Source organism: Falco cherrug, chromosome 2 (assembly GCF_023634085.1).
Source record: "Falco cherrug isolate bFalChe1 chromosome 2, bFalChe1.pri, whole genome shotgun sequence".
In the NCBI taxonomy this organism is placed as follows: Eukaryota; Metazoa; Chordata; class Aves; order Falconiformes; family Falconidae; genus Falco; species Falco cherrug.
Genome location: NC_073698.1, coordinates 10,296,473 through 10,319,108, shown reverse-complemented (window position 1 = coordinate 10,319,108; position 22,636 = coordinate 10,296,473). Strand labels below are relative to the sequence as shown.

Genomic DNA, 22,636 nt, shown 5'->3' with positions numbered 1-22,636 from the left:
TTAAAACTCTTGTAAATACTGTCCCCTTTTGAAGGCAGATTCACCTATCATTTATTTTAAAGTACAGTTTAAATTCTCAAATAACTGTTTGCAGTGTGAGGATACTGCTGATACTTTTGATGAAATTCCCTTATTTAATTTATACACATATTTAAAGATATTTAAAGATATATTCAAAGAGAAGATCTCGGATTCAATAGCCACCCTGACAGCATTATAATAGTTATAGATTTGGGGAAGGGTGGGGTTAGTCTTTTTAATAATTAAAAGAATAATGTTAACCAACCCCCCAGTCAGTTTTAAAAAGTTAAAGATTTTTCGGTAGCCATAAATCTAAAAGGAGTCTATCAACAATACAAATTTGTCTTAAAAAAAAACCCCAACAATTCTTTTCATTATTAGAGCTAGAAAATCCCAAACTGGGAAAACTGTCACAATAAAGCCAAGCATATATGCTGTCATATGCACAATATATATGACCTGTTAGACTTAAATGCAGCTTTAGTAACACTCTGAACGTAACAGTGATGCTGGATCAGACCAAAGGTCCATCTTGCCTGGAATCCTGTTTTGGAGCATGGCCAAAAGATGAAGTTCAGAGAAATGTGTAAGAATAGCATAGGCACCAGAAATTTGCAGCTCAGGGATCTCCTAAATCAAACTAATGGTTTTTATATTTAATAACCCTCATGGGTTTTTCCTTCATGCTTTAGCCTTAGGTGTGTGCTACAACAGAAGTTTAAAAAGCACAGATGCAGACATGCAATTTTAGAATTAAAATCAAATGCTGCAAGTGACTGCATTAAATAATCTAATACTCTAGTGAAGTTCATGGTACATGATGAAAAATTCAGCAACTCCACTCTTGGATGTCAGTCAAAACTCCTCCTCCTGTACATTCTGCCCTTAACTTCTAAAATAGTAACTGAATAGATGCATTTAAATAGATCTTCAGTAAAAATCAGGAAATACAAATAAAATAAAAATATCTGGAGATTTTGCAACCACGTAAGTCTCAATCTCTTCTATTAAACTTTCCTCTTTGAATGGCTGACTGCCCATTACGGGATGCTGTCAATTCACCGGGGCTCGTCTTGGGCTGAAGCCCACGGCCATTATATTCCTCACTCCCTAAAGACCCAAATTGCTAGAGAAAATATCTTCGAAAAACAGTAGGATGAATATTTTATAACATCCCTAAAAGCAGTAAAAGCTCCCTGGTGGGGAGTTAATCGCAACAGGGGTTGCACGTAAGTATCCATAGAGGGCAAAGGCTGCAGGCTGAACCCCTGTGTCCCTGTACTCACCAGCAAGAAAGCCCAGCAAGAAGCAGCCCAGCAGCCCAGGGCAGCCCAGCCATGCGCGGAGGGTGGCCTTCCTCCTGGCCATACGGGCACCGGTGGCCAGCAGCTTTGCGGGATGTGAGGAGGGATGGCAAGCAGCTGCTTTCCTCCTCCTCCCTCTCCTCCTCCTCCTCCCGCCCTCAGCCCCAGGGCTGCCCTTGGCTGCTGTGTCTCTCAGCTCTGGTTCTGCCTAACCAGCCTTAATCTCCAGATGATGATGATTTTCTGAGTGCAATAAAACACACTTCTTCATCTCAATCCACAGGACAGTTTGTGTGTAGCTGTATGTGTATCTCTATAACAAATATGCATCTAGACTGTGTGCCAAGCAATGCATAAATACTAACTTAAAGGTTAATTTCTATTAAGTATCAGAACTTTCCAGTTTTCAAAGTTCCTGTTTTAGGCTTAACCACAATCAGTATTTGTTTCAGTGGAAGTGGCCTAGAGATGAAATGGAGGAAGGGAAAACTTGTTTTCTCTTTACCCAGGAAGCTCTGAATTGCTCCGCTTTGTAATCTGTGGTTACATTAATCCTTGGCAAGTGATGAATACTTAGAGCAGCTCAGGATACAATTTAGATTAGCCAATGGGGACACTTCCAGGCATCCAATTTGCAGCTGGGAATAGTTGCAAAATTATTTTCTATATTTTCTAGCTTTTTACATTTTGGATTACAAGGTTCTTAGGATCAGGTTTTCCTAGACTAATTCAGCCAAATCCATCAGCATCTCATGGGAAAGGACAGAACTTCAGCCTAGGGAATAGTCAAGATAGTTTCATAGAAACATACAATCTTCGTATTTTGTACAAACTTACCCTGGCCCTGCATGTTGCTCCCTGCTGGTGAGTTCCTGCACAGCCATACAGAAGCCAAAACTGATGCTTCTGGAATGGAGGACCTGCCCATCGTGAAATGAGTTATCTGACTAAAGACAGGAAAGCTTTTCTGGGAGCCTGCCCATGCTCTGAGTTCTTACCACTCACTCGCAAAAGAGTCCAAAGTAGATACATTTTGTGAAAGACATGGCAATGCTTCAAGTATTAAAACTTTCTTAAATACACTAGTTTGAGCTGAAAATATTCAGGAAGAGCTGAAAAGACTGGTTAATGTCCTAATTACTTCACTAAGGCTTTTCAGAGATTAGAGATGAATTACACCACTTGGGTATCATGCACCAGTCACAGCCACTGTCATGCATACGGCTCGATGTCTTTGTTCAAATGATAAGCACGTCCAGTCCTGTGATCTGTTTTCTGTCATTTCCCAACTGCTCATAAGCCATCACAAATTCTGAACAGCAAGGACTTTTCACACCACCATCTCACTTGACATATACAAACCAGATGGAATTCCACCTACAGAACTTATAAAGAATGAGCATATTGATGTATTATTAGCATTTATATAGAACCACAGGTGTAGGACTGACACATAATAGACAGTAAAGTGACAAGGGCTTTTTGAGATTACTATCTAAATTAGACCTCACATGATGATAACATCAGTGGAGGAAGAAGGTAAGAATAGCAACACTGAGAAAGTATGAAATGTATTTATTTCTATGCCTACATATTTTAAAGTGATAAGGGCATCAGCAACGTTGAGGCTGAAATATAGCAGCAACCAAATAGCTTCTACCACTTAAAATACAGCCTTAATACTATTAGTTATTAGTTGTGGCATGTTTACATTCCATGGATTGGCCACTGGTGGAGGATATTATGTTCCATTTAAAATCAAGTATAACATAAGAGTATAAATCTATGCCTTGAATCACACATTCTCCACAACAGGACAGGGGTGGGAAGATGAACAAGCTTATGGGTTGAGACAAAGACAGGGACATCACTTGCCAATTACCATCATAGGCAAAACAGACTCGCCTTAGGGAGAAATAACTTAATCTGTTGCAAATTAAAGTTGACTTTGGTAGTGGGAAACAATGACAAAAATTACAGCAGCATCTCCCACACAGCACCTGACCTTTCCAGCTTAACTTTACTTCTCCACTCCCGGCTCCCCCACGCCGCAGAGCTGCCGTACACGACGCAGGGATGCAGGAGGCCCCCTGGGACCCGGCCAGATGCCCGAGGGTATCTGCAGCGCTGGGAGCACTGGTGCAGCCGGTGCTGGGTGCCGAGCAGAACCGCCCAGCGCCAGCCGGGAGCCCGCGGGTGCCCCGGAGCTCTGGGCAGAGCGCAGCAGCACGGGGCAGCGCTGGGCTCAGCCCTGCCCCGCGCTGTGCGGCGGCTGCCGGCCGGGAGCCCTCACAGCACCGGCGCGGTGCTGCTGCAGAGCCGGCTGCCGGGGTCACAGCCCCGCTCTGCGCAGCCAGCTGTGAGCCAGCTGCCAGCCGCGGAGCCAGGGCGGTGCCAGCCACCACAACCGGAACGACAGTAAATATTCAGCGCGGTTCCAGAGGCCTCAGCGTACCCCCCTGGCTACGCGCTTCCCCCGGGCGCAGCGCGCTGCCGTTTCTCGGGTTCGCAGGACGTCGGGCCGCCAGGCAGCCGGGGCGGCCCCGGGCCGGGGCGTTGCGCACCCGAGTGGCTCCCCCCGCGCTGGCCCCGGGCGGCTGCTCCCCGTGTTTGCGCGCGCCGTCCCATTTGTCACGGCCTCAGGCCCAGACGGGGACACAGCTGGGCCCGGGCGCTCTGTCCCCTCCCTCCTCAGCCGCCCAGCCGGCGCGTCCTGCAGCTTTCCGCAGAGCCCTGCTCCGGGGCAGGGGGGCACACGCAGCCCCAGCCGGCCCCGCACCGCGGTCCCGCAGGCAGCTGGGCGCTCCCCGCAGCCGTGGGCGAGGGGGGCCCGCGACACCCACCTCCTGCGGCTGGAACGGGCCCCGACACACATCTCTGAGCTACGAACCCGCGGGCTGCTTCTGCTGGTTTGGCGGGGGGTGCTGGGAAACCTTTGGGGGCTTTCCTCATGATCCTTACTGCCTTATTAGATGTATACATACGTGCGTGTGTATGTGGAGATATAACATGCAGTATACACACATATATAAATGCACTCATATTTATACACGTAAAGTATGTCTGCGTATGAATAAGTATGCATTTATACACGTTCATACACCCACATATATATATATGTACACACAGAAATGTCTCTCTACACGTCTGCATATTGTTCTAGATGAGCATTTCCTGACGTAAAGGAAGCGGGGAGCCAGTCAGAGGCTGCCCTGGGATCATGGGGGCGTGATGGTTTCAGAACGTACCGACTGGTCGGTCGCAGAGCAGTAGGGAACAGGCGGGGCGCGAGCCAAGAGTCACGTCCTGCGCTCAGTACGATGCGGAAGGACGTCGAGGGCGTTCTGCGTGTGTGACACGGGCTCCACACAGACCTCACTGCCAGGTCATGTGCTGCCGCGTGCACAGCCAGGGTGCCTTGTGCTCACTCTCTGGTAATTCTCATCTGAGGCCACCAAAGGAAAGCTTTTCGTGGTATCTTAGCTGTTCTGCCTCAGAAAACCTCCACTGTCCATGGAATCCCTTACAGATTCACATGCAGATGCAGATGGCTGCTGTTCTGAATTTCTTGATTGAAATGTTATCACGCGTTGCATCAAAGCCAGGGCACACTTTTACCAAAGATCGTTCCTAATCTCACGTTCCAGAGATGTAAAAAACCCCTCCAACTGTCAAATGTATAAGTCTAAGTCAATGTCAGTAAGACAATACTGACATCCTATTAATAGCTTAGTAACTTCTCAACATCACGGCAGAATCTAAGGTCTACCAAAGTATTTCAACCGATTTGTGTGACAGACGTCTGTGGGTAGACCATGTCATGGGATCGGGCATAGCACGCTTTTAATTCCTATGTAAGGGAATGCGTTTATCTGCTGCCTTACGGTGATTGTTTTCATTATTATTTGAACCAATAAGACCACTAACTACATAATACGATGCCATTAAGCTACACAATTAGAACACAGCCCAGATGAGGCTCTGAGCCTTAAACTTACAGGCAATTTCACATCTATGCTGCTGTTTCCTCTCCCGCTCCGGTTTTCGGAGCCAGACCTGTCCCAGAAATGTCCACAGATACAAAGGAAGTGCATAAAACTCATGTTGTGTTACAGAGTCAAGTGGGATATTCTCATGTTAATCAGAAAGTGTTGAGGAAAACTATTGATTTACAATAGGAAGAGTATTATAAAGGGCTCTGGCATGACAACTGTTAGTCCTGTTGCAACACATGTCACTTGGAGTGGCTGAAGTAGCACCAGGACAGGTGCTTAGGGCTCACGGGGTCAGACTGGACTAGGCTGTATGGAAAGCTGCCTTTTCCCGGTCTGTCATCCGAGGACACAAAGTGCCGAGGAGAGACCGTTGACTTCGGTTTGAAGTAAAGTCCTTCCTCGGAGTGGAAACCTGATTCAAATCCAGACAGCTCAAGGTTAAGATCCTCTCATGAGCGATTCTTTTCTGACCTATGATGCAAATCCACTCAAATCGTATTTTGACCCAGCTTGGTTCTTTAGAACTGTGAAATCAAGTCACTAAATCATACTAGGAATGCCTGATCATGCTGTTTCATTTCCAGCACGGTCTGTGAAGCGGAGGTCTGTAAGGGCTCTTCCTGAAATCCGTGCAGGCTTTTGCTGCTTGCTCCCGAGCCCTGGATGTGGGGATAAAGAAAAGGCTTTGTTCGCTGCCTGGGTGCCAGGCTGCAGTGATTATGCCTTAAGATGTAGTGAGGAAGCAACTGGCACTGAATCTGGCTCTGGGAGCTCACCTGCAAATCAGTTCTGTGCACACCTGCCTGCAGTGAGGGGCTGCCCAAAGCCTCCCACAGCTTAAATCCTGGTCTGGGGAGAAGAGACCTCCTCAGGTGAGCATGGAGGGAGCAAACAGCTCAGAGGAGCGTGAAGTGGCTGCAAAGGTGCTTTGCTGCATGTAGGCACGTTCCGGGGCAGCACTTGGGTGAGTAAGTGATTATATATAGTATGTAATAAAGGACCTCGCTTGGGGTCTGTGCCTTCGTATATCACAGATGTCTTGTATTTTTGTGGCACAATGTTGAAGTTTCACAGTCCTAGTATGGCTTGTGAATGTATTTTCCCCTGTTGTTGATCAATTTTTGAATATTTTACTGTATAGATGCATATTTTACTACCCGGCCTGTACTAAATACCTTAGCAGATGTGCAGGGATTCTTCACAGGGCATTGAGCATCATTCAAATGATAAGCTAGAGACAGGGTTTTGTGCCTTTGGACTGCATCCTTTATGACCTGGACTACTACATTTTATGAGTTGTTCTAGAAGCCCTGAATGCATTGCATTAGGTGTCTGCTAAACATATTGGTAAACCAGCACAGAACGGACTGAGCAGGCATGAAAGGTGGGTCGCCTCATCCCTTTTAGGTACCTGCAATGCCAGTTCCCCACCTTCTGCAGCAGGCTTCCTACTCCGGAAGTCAGGGGTGAGAAATGTGTGCTTTTTAGGTACAAATCGTTTGACCTGCTTCAGACAGTGATTTAGAATGAGACAAGTTATATCTCAGAAGTGTTTTTTTCTTTTTATCTGCTTTTTATAAAGTGAGTCTTGGGTATAATTTGGGTGTTAAGTACAGGAGGGTGATGTTCAGTGAAATGAGTCCCATCCTAGCAGAGCAGGAGCAGTATAAGAAACCCTACGTTGCACACACTGAAGTCTTGTTAACTTATTCTATCCATTTTTCTATTATAGTTTAGATTAACATTTTGCTTGATGCTGAACTAGAGCTGACCTTAATGTATGCTGTTGGCCAGTGCAAAATGCTTAATGCCGTTAAAAGAAGTGGCTGCTCAGAATTCACCAGGATCTCTCTGCATATGCAGTCTTCAGAAAACGATGCAGATAAAAATGTTGTGCTGCTGTAGATTTCTACAACAGTCATGAACAAGGTGCAGAAACAACGAGCTACAGTCACAGTTGTGGTGGGTTAACTGTGGCTAAGGACCACAGTCTCCCCAGCTGCTCGCTCACTCCCCCTCCTCAACATGCCTTGGGGGTGGGGGGTGGGGGAGAACAGAGGCTGAAAGTGCTCATGGGTTGAGATAAGACAGGCGGGTTGCTGGCCAGTTACTGACATGGGCAGAGCAGTCTTGGCTTGGGGAAACTTAACTTAATGTATTGCCAGTTTAAATAGTGGGTAGTAGGAAACAAAGGCAAAAACTAAAAGAAAAGCCTCCCCTCCCTTTTTTCCCAGACTGAATTTCACTCTTTCACTCCTGACTCCTCCAACACCCCCAGCCCACGTGGCAAGGGGCGTGGGGGTCAAGGCCAGTACCTAACTGCCCCTCTGCTGCTCCTTCCTCCTCCTCACACAGCTCCCCTGCTCCTGGGTGGGCTCTCCACAGGCTGCAATTCATCCAGAAATTACCCAGCTGCCCTGGTGTGGGGTCCTCCACAGGCTGTAGCATGGGGCATCTGCTCCACCTTGTCCCCAGCCTGCAGGGCAACACCTGCTCCGGCACCTGGAGCATCTCCTCCTCCTCTCACCTAGGTGCTCACACTGCTGCTTCTTGCTTTCTCTTTTTCCTTTTTAACTCACTCCTCTTTCAGCATATTTGCCCTTTCTTAAATACGTTTTCAGAGGCAGCACCTCCTGGCTGATGAGCTCAGCTGTGCCCGCGGTGGGTCTGTCACGGAGCTGGCTGGAGCCGACTGTGCCCGGCACTGGGCAGTGACAGCCTCTCCAGGACAAAACCACGCCAGCCACGAGTTTCCCTCTCGCCTCCTCTCCAACTAATACTGCCGCTTTGCTGTGCGGTCTTCTATGTCCTTCTCTACCCTGGAGGCCCAAGGAAGAGGAAAGCCCCCAGAAGCAAGTTCTGCATAACTTGTGCCTCCGCTTGGACTGGTTCAAAAAGCTGAAGAGCTGTAGGAGTGGCAAGAGGGAAGGGATGCGCCATGAGGCAGGAAAAGCGAGTTGCTGTGGGATCTGGTAAGTCCATAAGGGGGTCCTGGCAGTGCGCTGACTGAGGGATCGCTTCACTGGCATGTTGTGGCCCAAACAAAAGCGCTGGAGATGTCACCCTGCTGTGGGCAGGGGAAACTGCGGTGCAGGGGGCAAAGGCAGCTTGCAGGGTGCGCCTGGGAGAGAGAGTCTGTGTGATAAAGTGGCTAAGCGGGGATTACAAGGAGCTGGCAGATCTCTCTGTCTTGCTATCAGACCTTCATTTTTAGCTTTTAGATCCTGATGACAATGACTACCAGCCTTCTAAATTTCGGAGCTGGTAATATTGAGCGGGTGGAAAAGAACAGAGATCTTGGGTGCCCTGGACAGATCCATGCACTGGTGGAAATGTTTTAGCAGTTTCTTTGTGTTTCCTTGGCTGCCTGATGGCTCAGACCTACCAGAGCAAGAGTGGGAGTTTGATACAAATGGCAGGGCAGTTTGTTACTCGGAAGAGCCCTGGAGTCGCAACATTCCCCTAAAGTGAAGTCCCCTGTAAAAACATCCTCATTCTGACTAGGTTGAGGTGCTGCAGCTCTTGGCAAATCTGAGCTGATCTCTTCTCCCTTAAACTCCTTCAGGGCTTGTAAATGAGTGAAATTGTCACTTTCTTTCCTAGTGAGTATCTTCATAATCCAGTCCTGCAAACTTAGCCAGTCCTATTTAAATCCATGCTCTTCATCAGGCATAGAAAAGTAATGGACCTCACACAGGTATTGCTTGAGCATGTTACCAAACAACTGTGCCATCACCTGTTCTCAAGGAAGTTGGTTTCTCAGACTGTTGTATTCCTGCTCCAGTATTGAATAAAGCCACATTCTGAAATGTCATAGTTTCATAAATTGGAAATTCTGGGTTCTTTCCAGCCCAAAATTCTTGAAAGATTAATTCTTGTCTCTCAGCCAAGTAAGGGATTACTTACTGCTTCTCCCATGGACTGCTGGAGTGGGTCCAGAGGAGGGCCACGAAGATGATCAGCGAGATGGAACACCTCTGCTATGAGGACAGGCTGTGTGAGTTGGGAGTTCTCAGCATGGAGAAGAGAAGGCTCCAAGGAGACCTTATTGTGGCCTTTCAGTACTTAAAGGGGCTTATAAGAAAGATGGAGAGACTTTTTATTAAGGCCTGTTCTGACAGGACAAGGTAATGGTTTCAAACTAAAGGAGGGTAGGTTCAGGCTAGATATACTGAAGAAATTTTTTACAATGAGGGTGGTGAAACACTGTCACAGGTTGCCCAGAGAGGTGGTAGATGCCCCATCCCTGGATATGTTCAAGGTCAGGCTGGACGGGGCTCTGAGCAGCGTGATCTAGTTGAAGATGTCCCTGCTCATTGCAGGAGGGTTGGACTAGATGACCTCTAAAGGTCCCTTCGAACCCAAATTCTATTCTATGAATCCGCTTGCTATGCTGTGGAGGCCAGTGTTAAGGAGTGACATTACTACACAACAATTTTTGTTACCCATCTTGGATAATACGTTTTATACATAGACATTTGAAATTGCTTGCTGGTATGTTGCAGAAGTATTCCTGAGCTATCTCATCTACTTTCTTCCTGGGAAGATGAGAAAAACAGCGTATAAAGGCTAAATAAATACCATTCACCCAGGCAAAACAGAAGTTTTGGCTTGATAACAGATTTTACAGATGCTACTTTCTTCCCTTTTGGAAGGGAGAACAGGCTGCAGCCATCCAGATGCTTTTTAAAGAATGTGAGGAGAGAGCAGCTAGAAGTAAATTTTCCAGAAGAAGGGAGCAGGAATAAAGCTGCTTACTCCTACACCCACTTCCATTTTCTTCAGTGCCTGGGCTGGAAGACAGGGTTCTTTTTAGCATTGTTTTGCTGCTCCTTTCTTGTCCCTCTCTTTTTGTTTCTATATCTCCTTTACTTTCTCCCCTTTGCTGGTACTACCAGTTCCAAGATGCGCAGCATAAGGAAGGCAGTATTTATCTTGCATGTTCGGTGTTTCTTCAGTCTTGGGATGTGGCCTAAATGACCCACTATACACATTACTAAATCACAAAGCCTAAGTTGTAGTATCATGTCTTACAAATGCTCCTCAGAATAACTGGAGCCAGAGAAAAATGAGCCCGACGTGGTGAGATCTGACATAGAGCATGCCTGGAATGCAAGTCATATTTGTGAGGAGGTGGAAGAAGCCGCTTCAAATGAAACCTCATCGCACTCTTAGCTGCTACTGAGCATCTCACATAGCAGACAAGGAGAGAACTCAGAGCTGTTATGACAATCGGTATCCCATAAGACTAATTTCTCTTTGAGTCACTCCCTGACCAAATCAAAACCACATCCGCTGCCCACTCTATTCTTTTACACGGGGCTTTTCCTGCTAGAACTAAGATATTACCAGTGCAAGACACTGCTAAGGCTGATGCTCTGGTAATACTTGGGTATTTTACTCAATATTGAAAATACTTGCTTTAGTCTAAGTTCAATCAAAGTTAAGGCTTGAGGCTGATGGGAGATAAAACCCACCCTAAATAGTCACAAAAATTACGCAAAACGAACTGTGAAAGGATTACTAGGAAAATGGACTTCTTTTACCCGGTGACAAAACTGCAAAAAAGATTGAAAACACAGACAAACTCATGAACATGCAGTACTTCTTTCAATTAATATCACTTTCAAAACTAGCAAGAAAACTATCACTTGCTGCGTAGGCCTCATGTTGAGCTTAGGAGTGGTGAGAATTGCTTGTGTTGAGAGTGAAAACAAAAGTAAGATTCAGCTGAAGCTAACAGAACTTGCAGATAGTTACATATATTCTACTTAATAATACAAAAATTTAAAAAACTCCAAACAAAACCATCCCTGGTAAACTAGAAAAGCTCAAAAAAAATATCAAGGATACACATGCCGAATACAAAACTACAGACATTTGTGTGTTGAATGCATAATTATGCTATGCAGCCAATTAGCAAAACCAGCAACAGTATGTAAAAATGCGTAATAAGCAGAACAAATGCCAGGGCTTGTAAAGTGTAGGTTGTAGCTGCTCAGCAACTGGGATCCAAAGGTTAGTATCTGCAGCAAAAAATAAATGCTACTGTTCTGCCACTTGACCTAATGTTTGACTAAAGGTTGAACTTGTGCTTTGAGAGATCAAAGGGCTCTGGTTTGTGGGAAAGGCAGCTCTTGCAGGAAAAAAAGGCAACAGGGGGATGCTCAACCGCAATTTCAAATGAGTAGTTTCCTTCCGATTGTGCCAATTGCACAGTCCCCCAGAACTCTCTCACGGCCTCTGCAGTCTATCTGACTGCCAGAATAAAAGGGTAGTACATTTCAGTGCTTTGAATCGAAGTTTCTGTTATCTTTAACTTCAGGAGTCCATTATCAGATTCCAGCTAAACTAAAGTTTACATTGCTGGCAGCTGACAAGTTCAGCTTGTAAACTTTGACCCTTTCTTCTACAAGAGGAATGTACCCAGTGAGGCAGAGAGAGTCAAGGATTGTGCGTTGAACATAAACCAAACGGTATCTTCCAGCATGCGCAAGAAATTTCTGAAGAAGACAGAGCCAGCCTCCTCGGTCATGCACCGCAGGATGCTGAGAAATAGCAGTCGTGAACTGAAACAAGTTCTGTCTGGATATAAGGAAAAACTTTTCTATCATCAAGGCAGTGAAGCAGTGGAATATGTTGCACAGGGAGGTTATGCAGTCTCCATCCTTGGAGATTTTCAACACCAAACTTGATAAACCTCTGTACAACCTGTTCTGACCTTGGAGCTCACCCTGCTTTGAGTATAAGTTTGGCCTAGAGATCTTCTGAGTTCTTTTCAACCTTATGATCCTCTGATTGTGTGATACTTTTCCATTCCTGCCCTGGGGGAGCTGCTGTCCATCAAGTGCAAGAATACAATTGACTCCAGCTGCAAGAGGTGGCTGCTCTGCTCCACCATGGTATTCCCTGTAGTACAGCAGCACATTTCAAACTGCTTGTACAAGCAGAGATGAGCACAGGTCCCATCCCAAAGATCTTGACTACCAGCCATTGCTCTGCCTTAGCTAAAACACTTAAAAGTAAGATCTGTGTTGACAGCATCTTAATTTAGAAATTATGCTGCCAGGTGAACAGATTTTCCAGCCAAAAGAACATGAACATTGCTGGTGTCATAAAAGCAAGGATTAATTTTAATCCAGGTATAGTTTCTACCTTTTCCACACATGGGTATGCTTTCCTTTCATTTGATTTAGACTCTTAGTGCATGAGATGGTGACTGTATTGAGTTCTTTAGAAAATTTCGACAGCATCCATTTGTGATCATATGAAAGGAAGTACTTTATTTAAAAAAAACCAAAACCATTCATTTTCATTTTACCTCCTGATTCTTTAATGTAATTGCTCAATTTGGATGCTCTCAACAACGCCACACCAGCCAGGCTCCTCCCTCTGCTTACTAAATACTTGTAAAGCTCATCTTGTAATTAAGTCATCTGCTGCTCTATATAAATCAAACACTTGCTGAGTTTGTCTGCAGTAACTGGAAAAGCCAAATCAGTGTTTGCAAGTAGCTGTCTGGAATTAGGACCTTAGTTCTTACAAGTACTAATTACAGCATACTTAGAAAATAAACAAACTGAAAGTTGATTATAGTAAACAACTCTGCTAATGGCCATCTCTAGCTGAAAACATCGGCAGTTACACTAACAACTGGCTCACATTAGATGATCAATAACCTGTAAATTCAACACACTTAGTTGATTTTGAGGTTTGTTCCTGTTAATAACTGATTTATTTTTTTTACTTAATTCAACAGTCTTTGTCAGCCAGTTACTAAGGAATAATAGCAAAGCTTGAAAGCCAAACCAGTTAATCTGGTCAACAGCACTTGGGAAGCATTAAAAGTGGGTTTCAACTCACTGTAAAAGTCTAGGGGGAAAACAGACTTTTAATGTTGTTTGAAGTTCTACTTCACTGAAGGAGAATTAGCACACAAACTTTATCTTGACTTCTTGCATAGGAAAGGATTTCGCACTCAGGGCTGAGTTAGGTAATAGCTATGCCCCTGAGATACCCTGGCAGATCTAACAAAAACCACAGATGCTTAAAAAGTAATTATTCCTGTAGACTTCTCATTGTCTGCCTTTCCTTAGAAGACTGCTTCATAGTGTACACCTCCTTGCTCACGTGGCTGGTTCAGACAGTTTTCTGAGCTCTAAGGATCAATGGACTGGAAATGTTTCTCCGTACAGTTATGAAGTTTGCAAGAACATATAAACACACAGCGCTTTTAATGCCTATTACTTGTTTATTTAACAATTGTTCCCCACTTGTCTGGTAGGAACTAGATGTCTTCATTTGGTGGCACATGTAAATTGGTCTCGTTTTGTTCATAAATGCGAAATGTCACCCTTGATTCTTTGTATCCTCCTAGTAAATGAGTCATGTGAAAGGACATTTCTCAGTGCATGCACAACTACTATTTCATTTTTTGCTTTTGTTTAGAACTTATAATCCTAGTGACACATATAGGAAATAGACAGTTGCATAGGCATTCATGCATATATTTTGACATATGGCTTGGACAGTTGACTACAAATCATGTAACTTCAGTAATTAGCTACATAGGCTTTGCCCTTTGCTGTCCAGTAATGACACCAGCTACTTCTGCCTGAAATAGTCTTCGAGGAACTGAAGGCTGCAGTGACTATATCTAGACTCCACAGAAGACTAACAATAAGAAATTATTCAGGGAGAAGAATGTTCTTATTAGAATTTCCACAGAAGCTCCCGACGACTAAAAAGCATCTTTATTTTAAATTCAAAAACTGATCAAGAACTTCAGAATCGGCCATAATGTGTCTGAATGCTAGGTGCTGCCACATGTTAACTTAGGGCTTGCAGAATTATGTAGCTGTGCTTCCTTCCTCACAGAAATGAAGGAGTCCGAGGTATACGCTTACAAGCACGGACAGCTTACCATGCAATACCTACCATGCTTACCACCCACTGTCTGTCCTCCCCCTTCTCAGCAAGTCCACGACAAAGATACAAAGATGTCTTAGCAGCTTTTGAAGAACAGGTACAAGTTGCAGCAAAACCAGAACATGTGCTGGTTTGTCATAACAAATTTGTAAATTGTGGGGCCACGAACATCCAAGATGATGCTGGATAAGCTAGGGATAAGAATCACAGTGGCTGTCACAAAAGATGACAGCACCGAGTATTAGACTTCTCAGATTAGAGATCAGAAAAGCTTTAAGCTGACAAGCAAGTGGAGAAATACCCCCACTGATGGCAAGGAGCATAGGGTCTCTGACCTCCAATCATTAAGATAAGAGACTGGGTTAGGGCTTGGGGAAAGAGCCGGACCGAGACCATCTAAAGATACTCGTTTTCTTAAAAAATTAAGCAAAGCTCCATTTTATTTAAAAATTCAACTGCTACATGTTGTGGTTTGCACTGAACAAAGATGGGTCACAAAGCAAACTCAAACCTGGGAGAAGGCACTGGACAGTTTGAATCTCACCTTACCAAAACGTCACATAAACCATCATGTTATAACCAGCTTTATGGATGCTTCCTCTCTCTCGACTAGTTAGCCTTGACTTTTTTGTATGCAGGGGAACAGAGTCAATAGGAGAGAGAGAACTTCTGTCCCTATATCCTTTTACCTGCAGTGGTTAGGAGACAGCCTACCGATATTTTTTTGAAATGGATGTTGCTGTAGTTTAAGAGTGTAACTATCTCTGCATTTTGTGAGGTCCCGGGCCCTGACATTGTATATTTTCTGCTAGCTGTTGCCAAAAAGGGCCCTAATTAAATTTAAATGAAACAATGCTATGGTTAAACCAGAGATTAAAAAGTTACATCTTCTGGGCTGAGAGAAGAAGTTGCTGAGGAAGCTTACAGGTCATTTAGGGAAAGAACTCCACAATTTTGGAGTTTGGCACTTCAGTTCATCCTCCTAGGCAACAGCAAAAAGCTCTTTTTAAGTCTCCACCTGGTCAACAGAAGCTGTTTATTGCTGCCCCCTTCTGTATGGTAAATTTATCATTCCTTTGATTCTGCAGACAAAATCATCTCGGTTAACCTAACTGATGATTTAAACTAACCTGGCTAATTTTGCCAGAGGTGGATTATAGACCATCATAATAAATTCTCCATTGGCAAAACAAGCGGGGAGCAGCCAGCAGCGATAAAACAGAGACAGCAATGTCTCCCATCAGCACAACTAGATTTGGGAGAAGACATCTCCATAGTTTTACTTCAATCACTTTCATAAAAACGTGAAAATAACTGGGCAGTAACTGTGGGTGTGAGAGCATTACCTATTATCTGGTAAACTGGATTATTTTAGAGAAAGAACAAGAGATAAGTAAAATAATGACTTCATTATGGTTACAAGCCTAAAGGGTTTTAATGTGAAGAGTAGAAATATTTATGAATACATGAGATCTTATGGAAAATAAAAAAAATCTACCATGACGCTGAAAACCATCAGATCATGGGACAGCCTTCTAAGACATGGTGGAGGCCTCAGATAAAATGGCAGATAAAATTACACAAAATATTTGCAAGAAGTCAGTAATCCTCCAGTAGCAGTGGCGGATGAAGGAATCTGGTTTTCTGAGTCCTCTCTGTCTGATCTTGGTTGTTGCATTGCAGTCTGTTATAAGAGTAAGCTGCACACCAAAATCAGAAATACAGACTCTACAAAGGTTGTAATTAATTGGTATCCTTTCAAACGAAGGACATGATGAATTTTTTTTGCTTCTAATTACCTTCATATCAAAAATACCTTGATATCAACAAGGCATAGCAGGGGTAGATTTTGGATAAAAGAATAAAAGTAGGTCTTCATCTCAAAAGATGTGTTTTGTGAGATGATTATACATCTGACAAGATGCACTGCCTTGGTTTTACTCCAGTGATTAGAAGGTTTCTTGCCTAATTTTATTTGCAAACAGCTGCAAGCCTCAGCACGTGAAGAGAAGAACATCATGGATGAGTATTCTGGGCTGGCTGCCCAAAACTCGTTATGATCATTATACATCCTGCACATGGTATGTAACAATTTTCCCATCTTCATACGTGAATTTCAGTGTAAAAGGAGAGCTGAAAGGGCTATTTTGGAATATAATTATGCAACTCCAAGGTAAACAATAAAACGTCAACAACAAAATTAGAAACTGACAGAAGCATGAAATGACTTCTGGTTTCCTGATGCACTATGAAGACTGCTACAACAATCAAGCTAGCAAAATTCACAGCTTCACAGCTCTGAAAATAAATCCAGTGGTTAGCAATTCTTAGAATATGAAGCTGAGAGAAAATCTGAAACATTTTTACTTTCACTTCAGATCGTATCTAAAGCCTGAGCTGTCCGAATGAAGTACATTACCTTGTCACATTGCTAAATGCATTCCACTTCAGTGTATTATTTGCAAAGAATAAGATATTTTTTTTTTATTCTGTATTCTTTGTAATAATCCTCCTAGTGTTTTTAAATACTCGGTTTTTCTGCAAACTGTCACACATAGTCTTCATTGATGATTATGTTGTTGATATTTATGGTACTTCTTTCAGTGTTTCTGCTGCTGCCTGCACCGTGAAGGCTGCAATGGAAATCTGTCTCCTAACTTCTTCCCAGGCTTCATGTTGATCAGCTTTGTTTTTAATGTCAAACATGGCATCATAGATCCCTGGGAATGATTCTCCTGCATACTTGTTGTGACTGCTCGGAGCAAAGATAATATGTCTGTAGGGAAGTTGAGGGGAAAAAAAATAGTATTCTGCATTAGGAAAATAAAACACATTACTTTCTGGATAAAATGAATCTGTTTCTATACCATCTGTTAAATTCTTTACAATGAAGATATAAATAAGATTATTGCAGCAATAGTACCTATAATCTGTGATGCAAGAAAAGAATATAAACTACATCATTCCATATGAATTCCAGAAATTTATAGCTAAGAAGACTTGAGATAAAGTTGACTAAAGTATTTTCCTTCCCCTCATTTTAGATTAAATGGAAAGGTGGGGGGGAAAAAAAAAAAAAAAAAAAAAAAAAAAAAGAAAGACAGCTTCGTTTCTCACAGACATGCACAATCTCCAACAGATACAAGCATGCTTTGAGGTAGGAAAGCTGATGCTTTAACAAGAGACTGTTCTCAACAGATTTTTAATCCCAAACTGTGAGAGGTACAAGGATTGAAGGTCTTAAGTTTTCCTTCCACACTTACTTTTTAGTGGAAGTTTTTAGTGGAAAGATTCCTGTTTTTAATTATGCAGACTGGTAGAAGGACCAAGAAGCTAGACTTCACTTGATTATTCTGCCTCTCAAATATTTACTTCTTGAACTGGATGGGAGGACTGCTGAATTCACTTCGCTGCTGTTGAAGTACTGCCCTCCACACTGTATTTCCTAGCATGACTGTTATGCTATAATTGATCAATTTATAGAAACTTCAATTATACCATATTTCACTTTCAAATATTAGTAACAACTTCCTAAAGATCCTTTACTACTGAAATTACTTAAACTGAGTCCAGGGCCAAACTTTTAGATCTGTTTAGAAGACCAGTGAAATCAATGGAAATGCTGATCTGAATAGGCTTCCAACGAGACCTTTCCTCATTCTGTATAGTGTGTCACTGAAGTTTTCCCTAATGTTGTTTGCCCTTTTCAATCTTATTTGTCCTGTTTAATCTACTATTATGTTGGAAAAAATTGTTACAATTCCATTTAGACACCTATAAATTTTCAAGGCATTCTCATAGGGTACTCTAGGCAGAAAGTGAAAAATAAGCCTTTCTTACCTATAGAATGGCCTGCCAGGTAATCCAAGAGGATCAATGAAAGCCCTTTCTAGAAACATGAGCTGATCATTTAGTGATCTGACAGCAAGTAGGCTAAAAAGAAAACAGGAATATGTTAGCTGCAGAGCGTTTGGCCCACTCTCACCCCATGCCCCAATGTGCACGGCTCTGGATTTACGAAGGACAGTAGATCTAAGATGTTGAACTTAAAGTGTAGCCGACAAAACACAGCCCATGTCAGCTAAACTGCACAACAGAATTATGCTGATCTGTATCGTGAAACAGTCTTGTTCATAACCTGAAGGTCTCTTAAAGCTATTTTTAAAGCCCAAGGAATCGTGGCAAAGATGACAGATACTTTCAGCTATTTTATCTCATGTTGCATCTCACCCCTTTATCTCCTTTTCATTAGGATGCTTAGGCAGACTGTTCTCTTCTTTTGTACAACAGTTTCTAAAGCCCCTCTTTTCCACAAAGCCAGCCAGCCGCAAATTACTTGAATGAAATCACATTTGTTTTTATGTAAAACCACAACATCTGAGAAACGGGAACCTTGTGATGCTAGAGTCTTCTTTTGAGTCATCCAAGAATTGTGTTGTTCTGATGGCAGACTGTAAATTCCCTACAGCAGAGACCATCTGTGTCTGTGTGCTTTGAATAGCTCTGAATTTACCCTGATGCTTAACAAATAAATGAATTGCAAAGAGGATTATACTGAATATATGTGGTTTTAGCAGTTTACATCCAAAATAACTTATTGTAGAGCTTCAAAGCATTCACCAATAAAAAAATGGTAAAATCTATATCACAGTAAGCATGGAGTAACTCTACTACCATCAATGAAATTGTTTCAAGTTTATGTTAGTGTCAAATGAAACCGAAACTGGTTGGTTGCATTAAAGCTTAGACTTAGGCCACCATCATTGAAACCATTTTGAAAATGTCACATACATGTCATAAATTCCATGTTTTACATAAGACATTATTGTTAACTCATTTATCTTGAGAGTTGCCACCATTAAAAAGATGGCTTTTATGCTCACTTAAGTCTTGCATAAGGGTAAGCATATGGCTAAAATAAATTCTTTGGAAGAAATGTAACATACACATACGTATATACAAAAGGAAGTTTGGTTTGTCATTTTGGGCATGGCCTACAAAAAATAAATCAAGAATTAAGTCAAGTTCAAATTAGGCCTTTTGGCATACATAGGTGGTGCATAGAATTTTTTGAAAGCTCATCAAAAAGCCTGCCACAACTACAATCACGGTGAAGCTTTTTTTTTTTTTTTGCATTAAGTGGTACCATTACCTTGAAAACTAGAAAGTTTTCTTTTTTGTTTCCAGAAAAACTGGAAAACAAAGCCCATGAGTCCACACTTGCTCTATGATAATGCAGTGACAAAATCTTAGGACATACCTCTGCTCAGAGGGAGTTACACGCCTGAGCTGCCTCTACTTGTGCTAGCCAGCATTCTAGTCACATCCATGTATCAACCTGGCACTGCTCCTCAACTAAAAGCTGTTAAGAATTGACATTAATTAGCTTGAACAGTTTTCAAAGCTAACATGGCTCTGCAGTGTCTCTGATGATCACTAATTCAACATTTCTGTACTTTATTTCCTAGAGTAACCAGATCCTTGAAGACAAAAGTCTATAAGGACATATAATGAAACAAATGACTGACAGTCATTTGTCACCAAGGTTACTTGGGGGACTAAATGCAAGTGAACACTACGCCCTCTGAGCCCAGAGAATTAGATCAAGTATTTGGAAGAAAAAAACCCTTAAACTTACTCATTGGTATCTACTTGTTGCAGTCTCTCATGAAAGCTAGCAGCAACTTCTGTAAAATTCTTCACAGCTGAAAAGAGAGCATCTGGAGGGAGCAGGACAGAAGTATTTAATTTCAGATTCTGAAGGAATAATTTAAGAAATCAAATTCTTCAAATTTAAGTTTTATCTTTCACTGTTATCATGATCTGTCAACTCCCACCGAATGAAAATCAGATGACCCCCTATTCCTACATTAAAAACTATGTAATTCTGTGTGAAAACCTCCCTTGGATACAATAGAAATCACTATTTTTCTGAATATAATTTATGATTTGCTACTTGAAATACCAAAAACTGGAGCATGGATTGCCAGAACCAGACTTTTCAGGTAGGTCTGGGATTTTATAAATCCCAACAACCTGTGTTTTACTGGTTTGTCCCTACACACACACAGAGTTTTGAGAAAGCCTGAGTGTATATATGTGTGTGCACACACACCTGATATTGGTCATTAGCAGACAAGTCCTAAACTGCATACTGTATAATGTTCTCAATAAAATAAAGGCTTCTCAGGCAGGAGGCATACTGTGAATCTCTATAACGTGAAATAAAATTTCACATGCAAGCACACGATCCCTATTGTGGCATAGGGATGAACCATTCCTGCCTGAGCAAGCCCCAAGGAAAACTTCTCATGGTGTTTGCACTTGCCATCATGTGCCTATAAACTGAAAGGCAAAGTTGTGAATGGATGTAAGGAGGATCTTTTTTACCCTGAGGACAGTCAAGCACTGTGACCCAGAGAGGTTCTGCAGTCTCTGTCCTTGGAGGTTTTCAAGACCAGATGGGATAAAGCTCTGAGCAACCTGGTCTGACCTCAGAGCTGACCCTACCTTGTGCAGGTTGACCTAGAGACCTCCTGAGGTTCCTTCTAACGTGAATTATCCCTATGATCAGTGTTGGACAGAGAATTATCCAACACCATAAACTGCAAAGCAGTGTGAATTTTGGGGGGACCAAGACAAAGATATCCTGTTGCCAGCATCAGTGAACTGCACACAGGTCAAAAAACATGCAAATGGAAATATTAGATCTATTTGGCGGTGGCATAGTCTCTACACAGACATACTAGTGACAAAATATTCAGATTTCAAATTATTAGGGGGTGTGGCTCTTGCTTTATTTACTGTTCATACAGCACAAGGTAAATACCAAGTCATGAGTAAGACACACATTAAGGTAAGGCACCTCTAGCATTTACAGAGGAGTGCAACGAAAGACTGTACGTACCAAAGGACACATTGTACGTTGCCAGTTCCTCTTGATGATTCCTTGACAAATTATAGATGATATGAGCATAGTTGCTCACAGATGATGCATAATCTCTACAGTCGAAAGGAAGCACAACGGAGTTGGCCAATTCAAACACCAGCCCTCCCCGTACCTGAGCTACTGTCAGATGATTCTTGAAAGTGGGATCATAAAACTTCTCCACAATTTCATAGGTTTCATAGACACTGTGGTAAACTGGATAGCTGCTGTATTTTTCTACATTCTGAAACAAAGCGAAACAAAACCATTATTCAGCTGCAGATATTCAGCTTTGCTTGAAAACCTTTGCTATGGGATTCAAGACATTATAAAGTATTCAGGTCATACTAATCCTGTGTAGCAACTACAGACAATTGAATGAGACAAACTGCTCAGTGGTGGCTCTCTTAGACATCAACCTATGATGAGACAAACGGTCATTTGGAGATGTCTCTCTCCATTGACCATGTACAGAGTCTAAAAAGGACAGTGAAGAACAGACACATAACTTTTAGTTGGTTAAATTAAGGTTAGATTGTTCTTCCTCTCTTTGCTCGGATCTCAAGGGTAATTTCTGTTTGTGCCGCTGGATATGCCTTTTCAGAGGAAAAGACCACATTGAATAGATTGCTCCCTGAATTAGTCTTATCTCACGGTATGCTCCAGAGTCAAACCCATGGTTTCCACGATACACGAACCGTTTTGCCAAAGCTTCATAAGTTATTACAAGTCATTCAAACGTCATCATAAGCCACTCATAAGCCTTCATCAACCACAGGTAATTTTGAGCACATCCATTTACCCTAAGCAAAGGTCCTTATGTCTGACTGACACCAAGCTGACCATTCTTATTTATTAAATATTTGTGTTGTAGTAGCACATGGAGTTCTAGTAATGCACTGGGACTCCACTCTGATACACCAACCTGAACTACTCCAAAAAGCTGGCAGTCTAAATGGCTCACTTACAGGTGATACTATTCAGGCAGTTACAGGGGAGAGAAAATTACAAAGACACAAACTTACCCAATTTTTACTGTAACGTGCTCTGCCTGAAGCAATGCCAAGACGTTGAAAAAAGACTTCAAAGTCATTACCAGAACCCAGTTTATTTATTCTTTTTAAAAGAAAAAGGAAAATACCTTGAGTGACAATACGTAGAAATATAATTTTCATTTGCTTTCAAGTACTGTGGCAATGATTTATTGTGCAGTCATAGTCACTACAGTCTTTCCCTAGTACGCTCTTTTCTGTCAACATACCATGAATTGCCTGTGACCCCTACATTACATGCACCTCATCAGCTGCATTCTCAGAGGAGCAGAGTCATCATTCTTAGTGTCAGAGAAATCAGACTCTCAAGAGAAGAATTTAACTTTATTCATTAATCATTTATTCTTTAATCATTGAGAAGACCCAATGCCCTTCCTCCCACTGAACTCTACTATCCCAAGCTTTCAA

At 42.5% G+C, this 22,636-nt stretch overlaps 2 protein-coding genes across 5 annotated transcripts in view; both read right to left on the bottom strand.

Annotated features, from left to right (window-relative positions):
- The window catches only part of LOC102054726 (N-acetylated-alpha-linked acidic dipeptidase 2), a 33,151-nt gene extending 31,697 nt beyond the window's left edge, over window positions 1-1,454 (bottom strand). For 2 of the 3 annotated variants that reach the window (XM_027798964.2, XM_027798967.2), the window contains exon 1: window positions 1,308-1,446. In XM_027798964.2, the coding sequence (XP_027654765.2) occupies window positions 1,308-1,389 (82 nt within the window). In that variant the 5' untranslated portion in view covers window positions 1,390-1,446. Of the gene's footprint in view, window positions 1-1,307 lie in introns of all 3 variants that reach the window. The other variant, XM_005434687.3, reaches the window with a different exon arrangement.
- Window positions 1,455-14,670: 13,216 nt separating this feature from the next.
- The window catches only part of LOC102058819 (putative N-acetylated-alpha-linked acidic dipeptidase), a 31,503-nt gene continuing 23,537 nt past the window's right edge, over window positions 14,671-22,636 (bottom strand). The window contains exons 15-19 of one of the 2 annotated variants that reach the window (XM_055701700.1): window positions 22,202-22,292; window positions 21,156-21,420; window positions 19,887-19,968; window positions 18,089-18,181; window positions 14,671-17,024 (exon numbers count right to left, since the gene is read on the bottom strand). In XM_055701700.1, the coding sequence (XP_055557675.1) occupies window positions 16,835-17,024; window positions 18,089-18,181; window positions 19,887-19,968; window positions 21,156-21,420; window positions 22,202-22,292 (721 nt within the window). In that variant the 3' untranslated portion in view covers window positions 14,671-16,834. Of the gene's footprint in view, window positions 17,025-18,088; window positions 18,182-19,886; window positions 19,969-21,155; window positions 21,421-22,201; window positions 22,293-22,636 lie in introns of those variants that run through there. The other variant, XR_008730833.1, reaches the window with a different exon arrangement.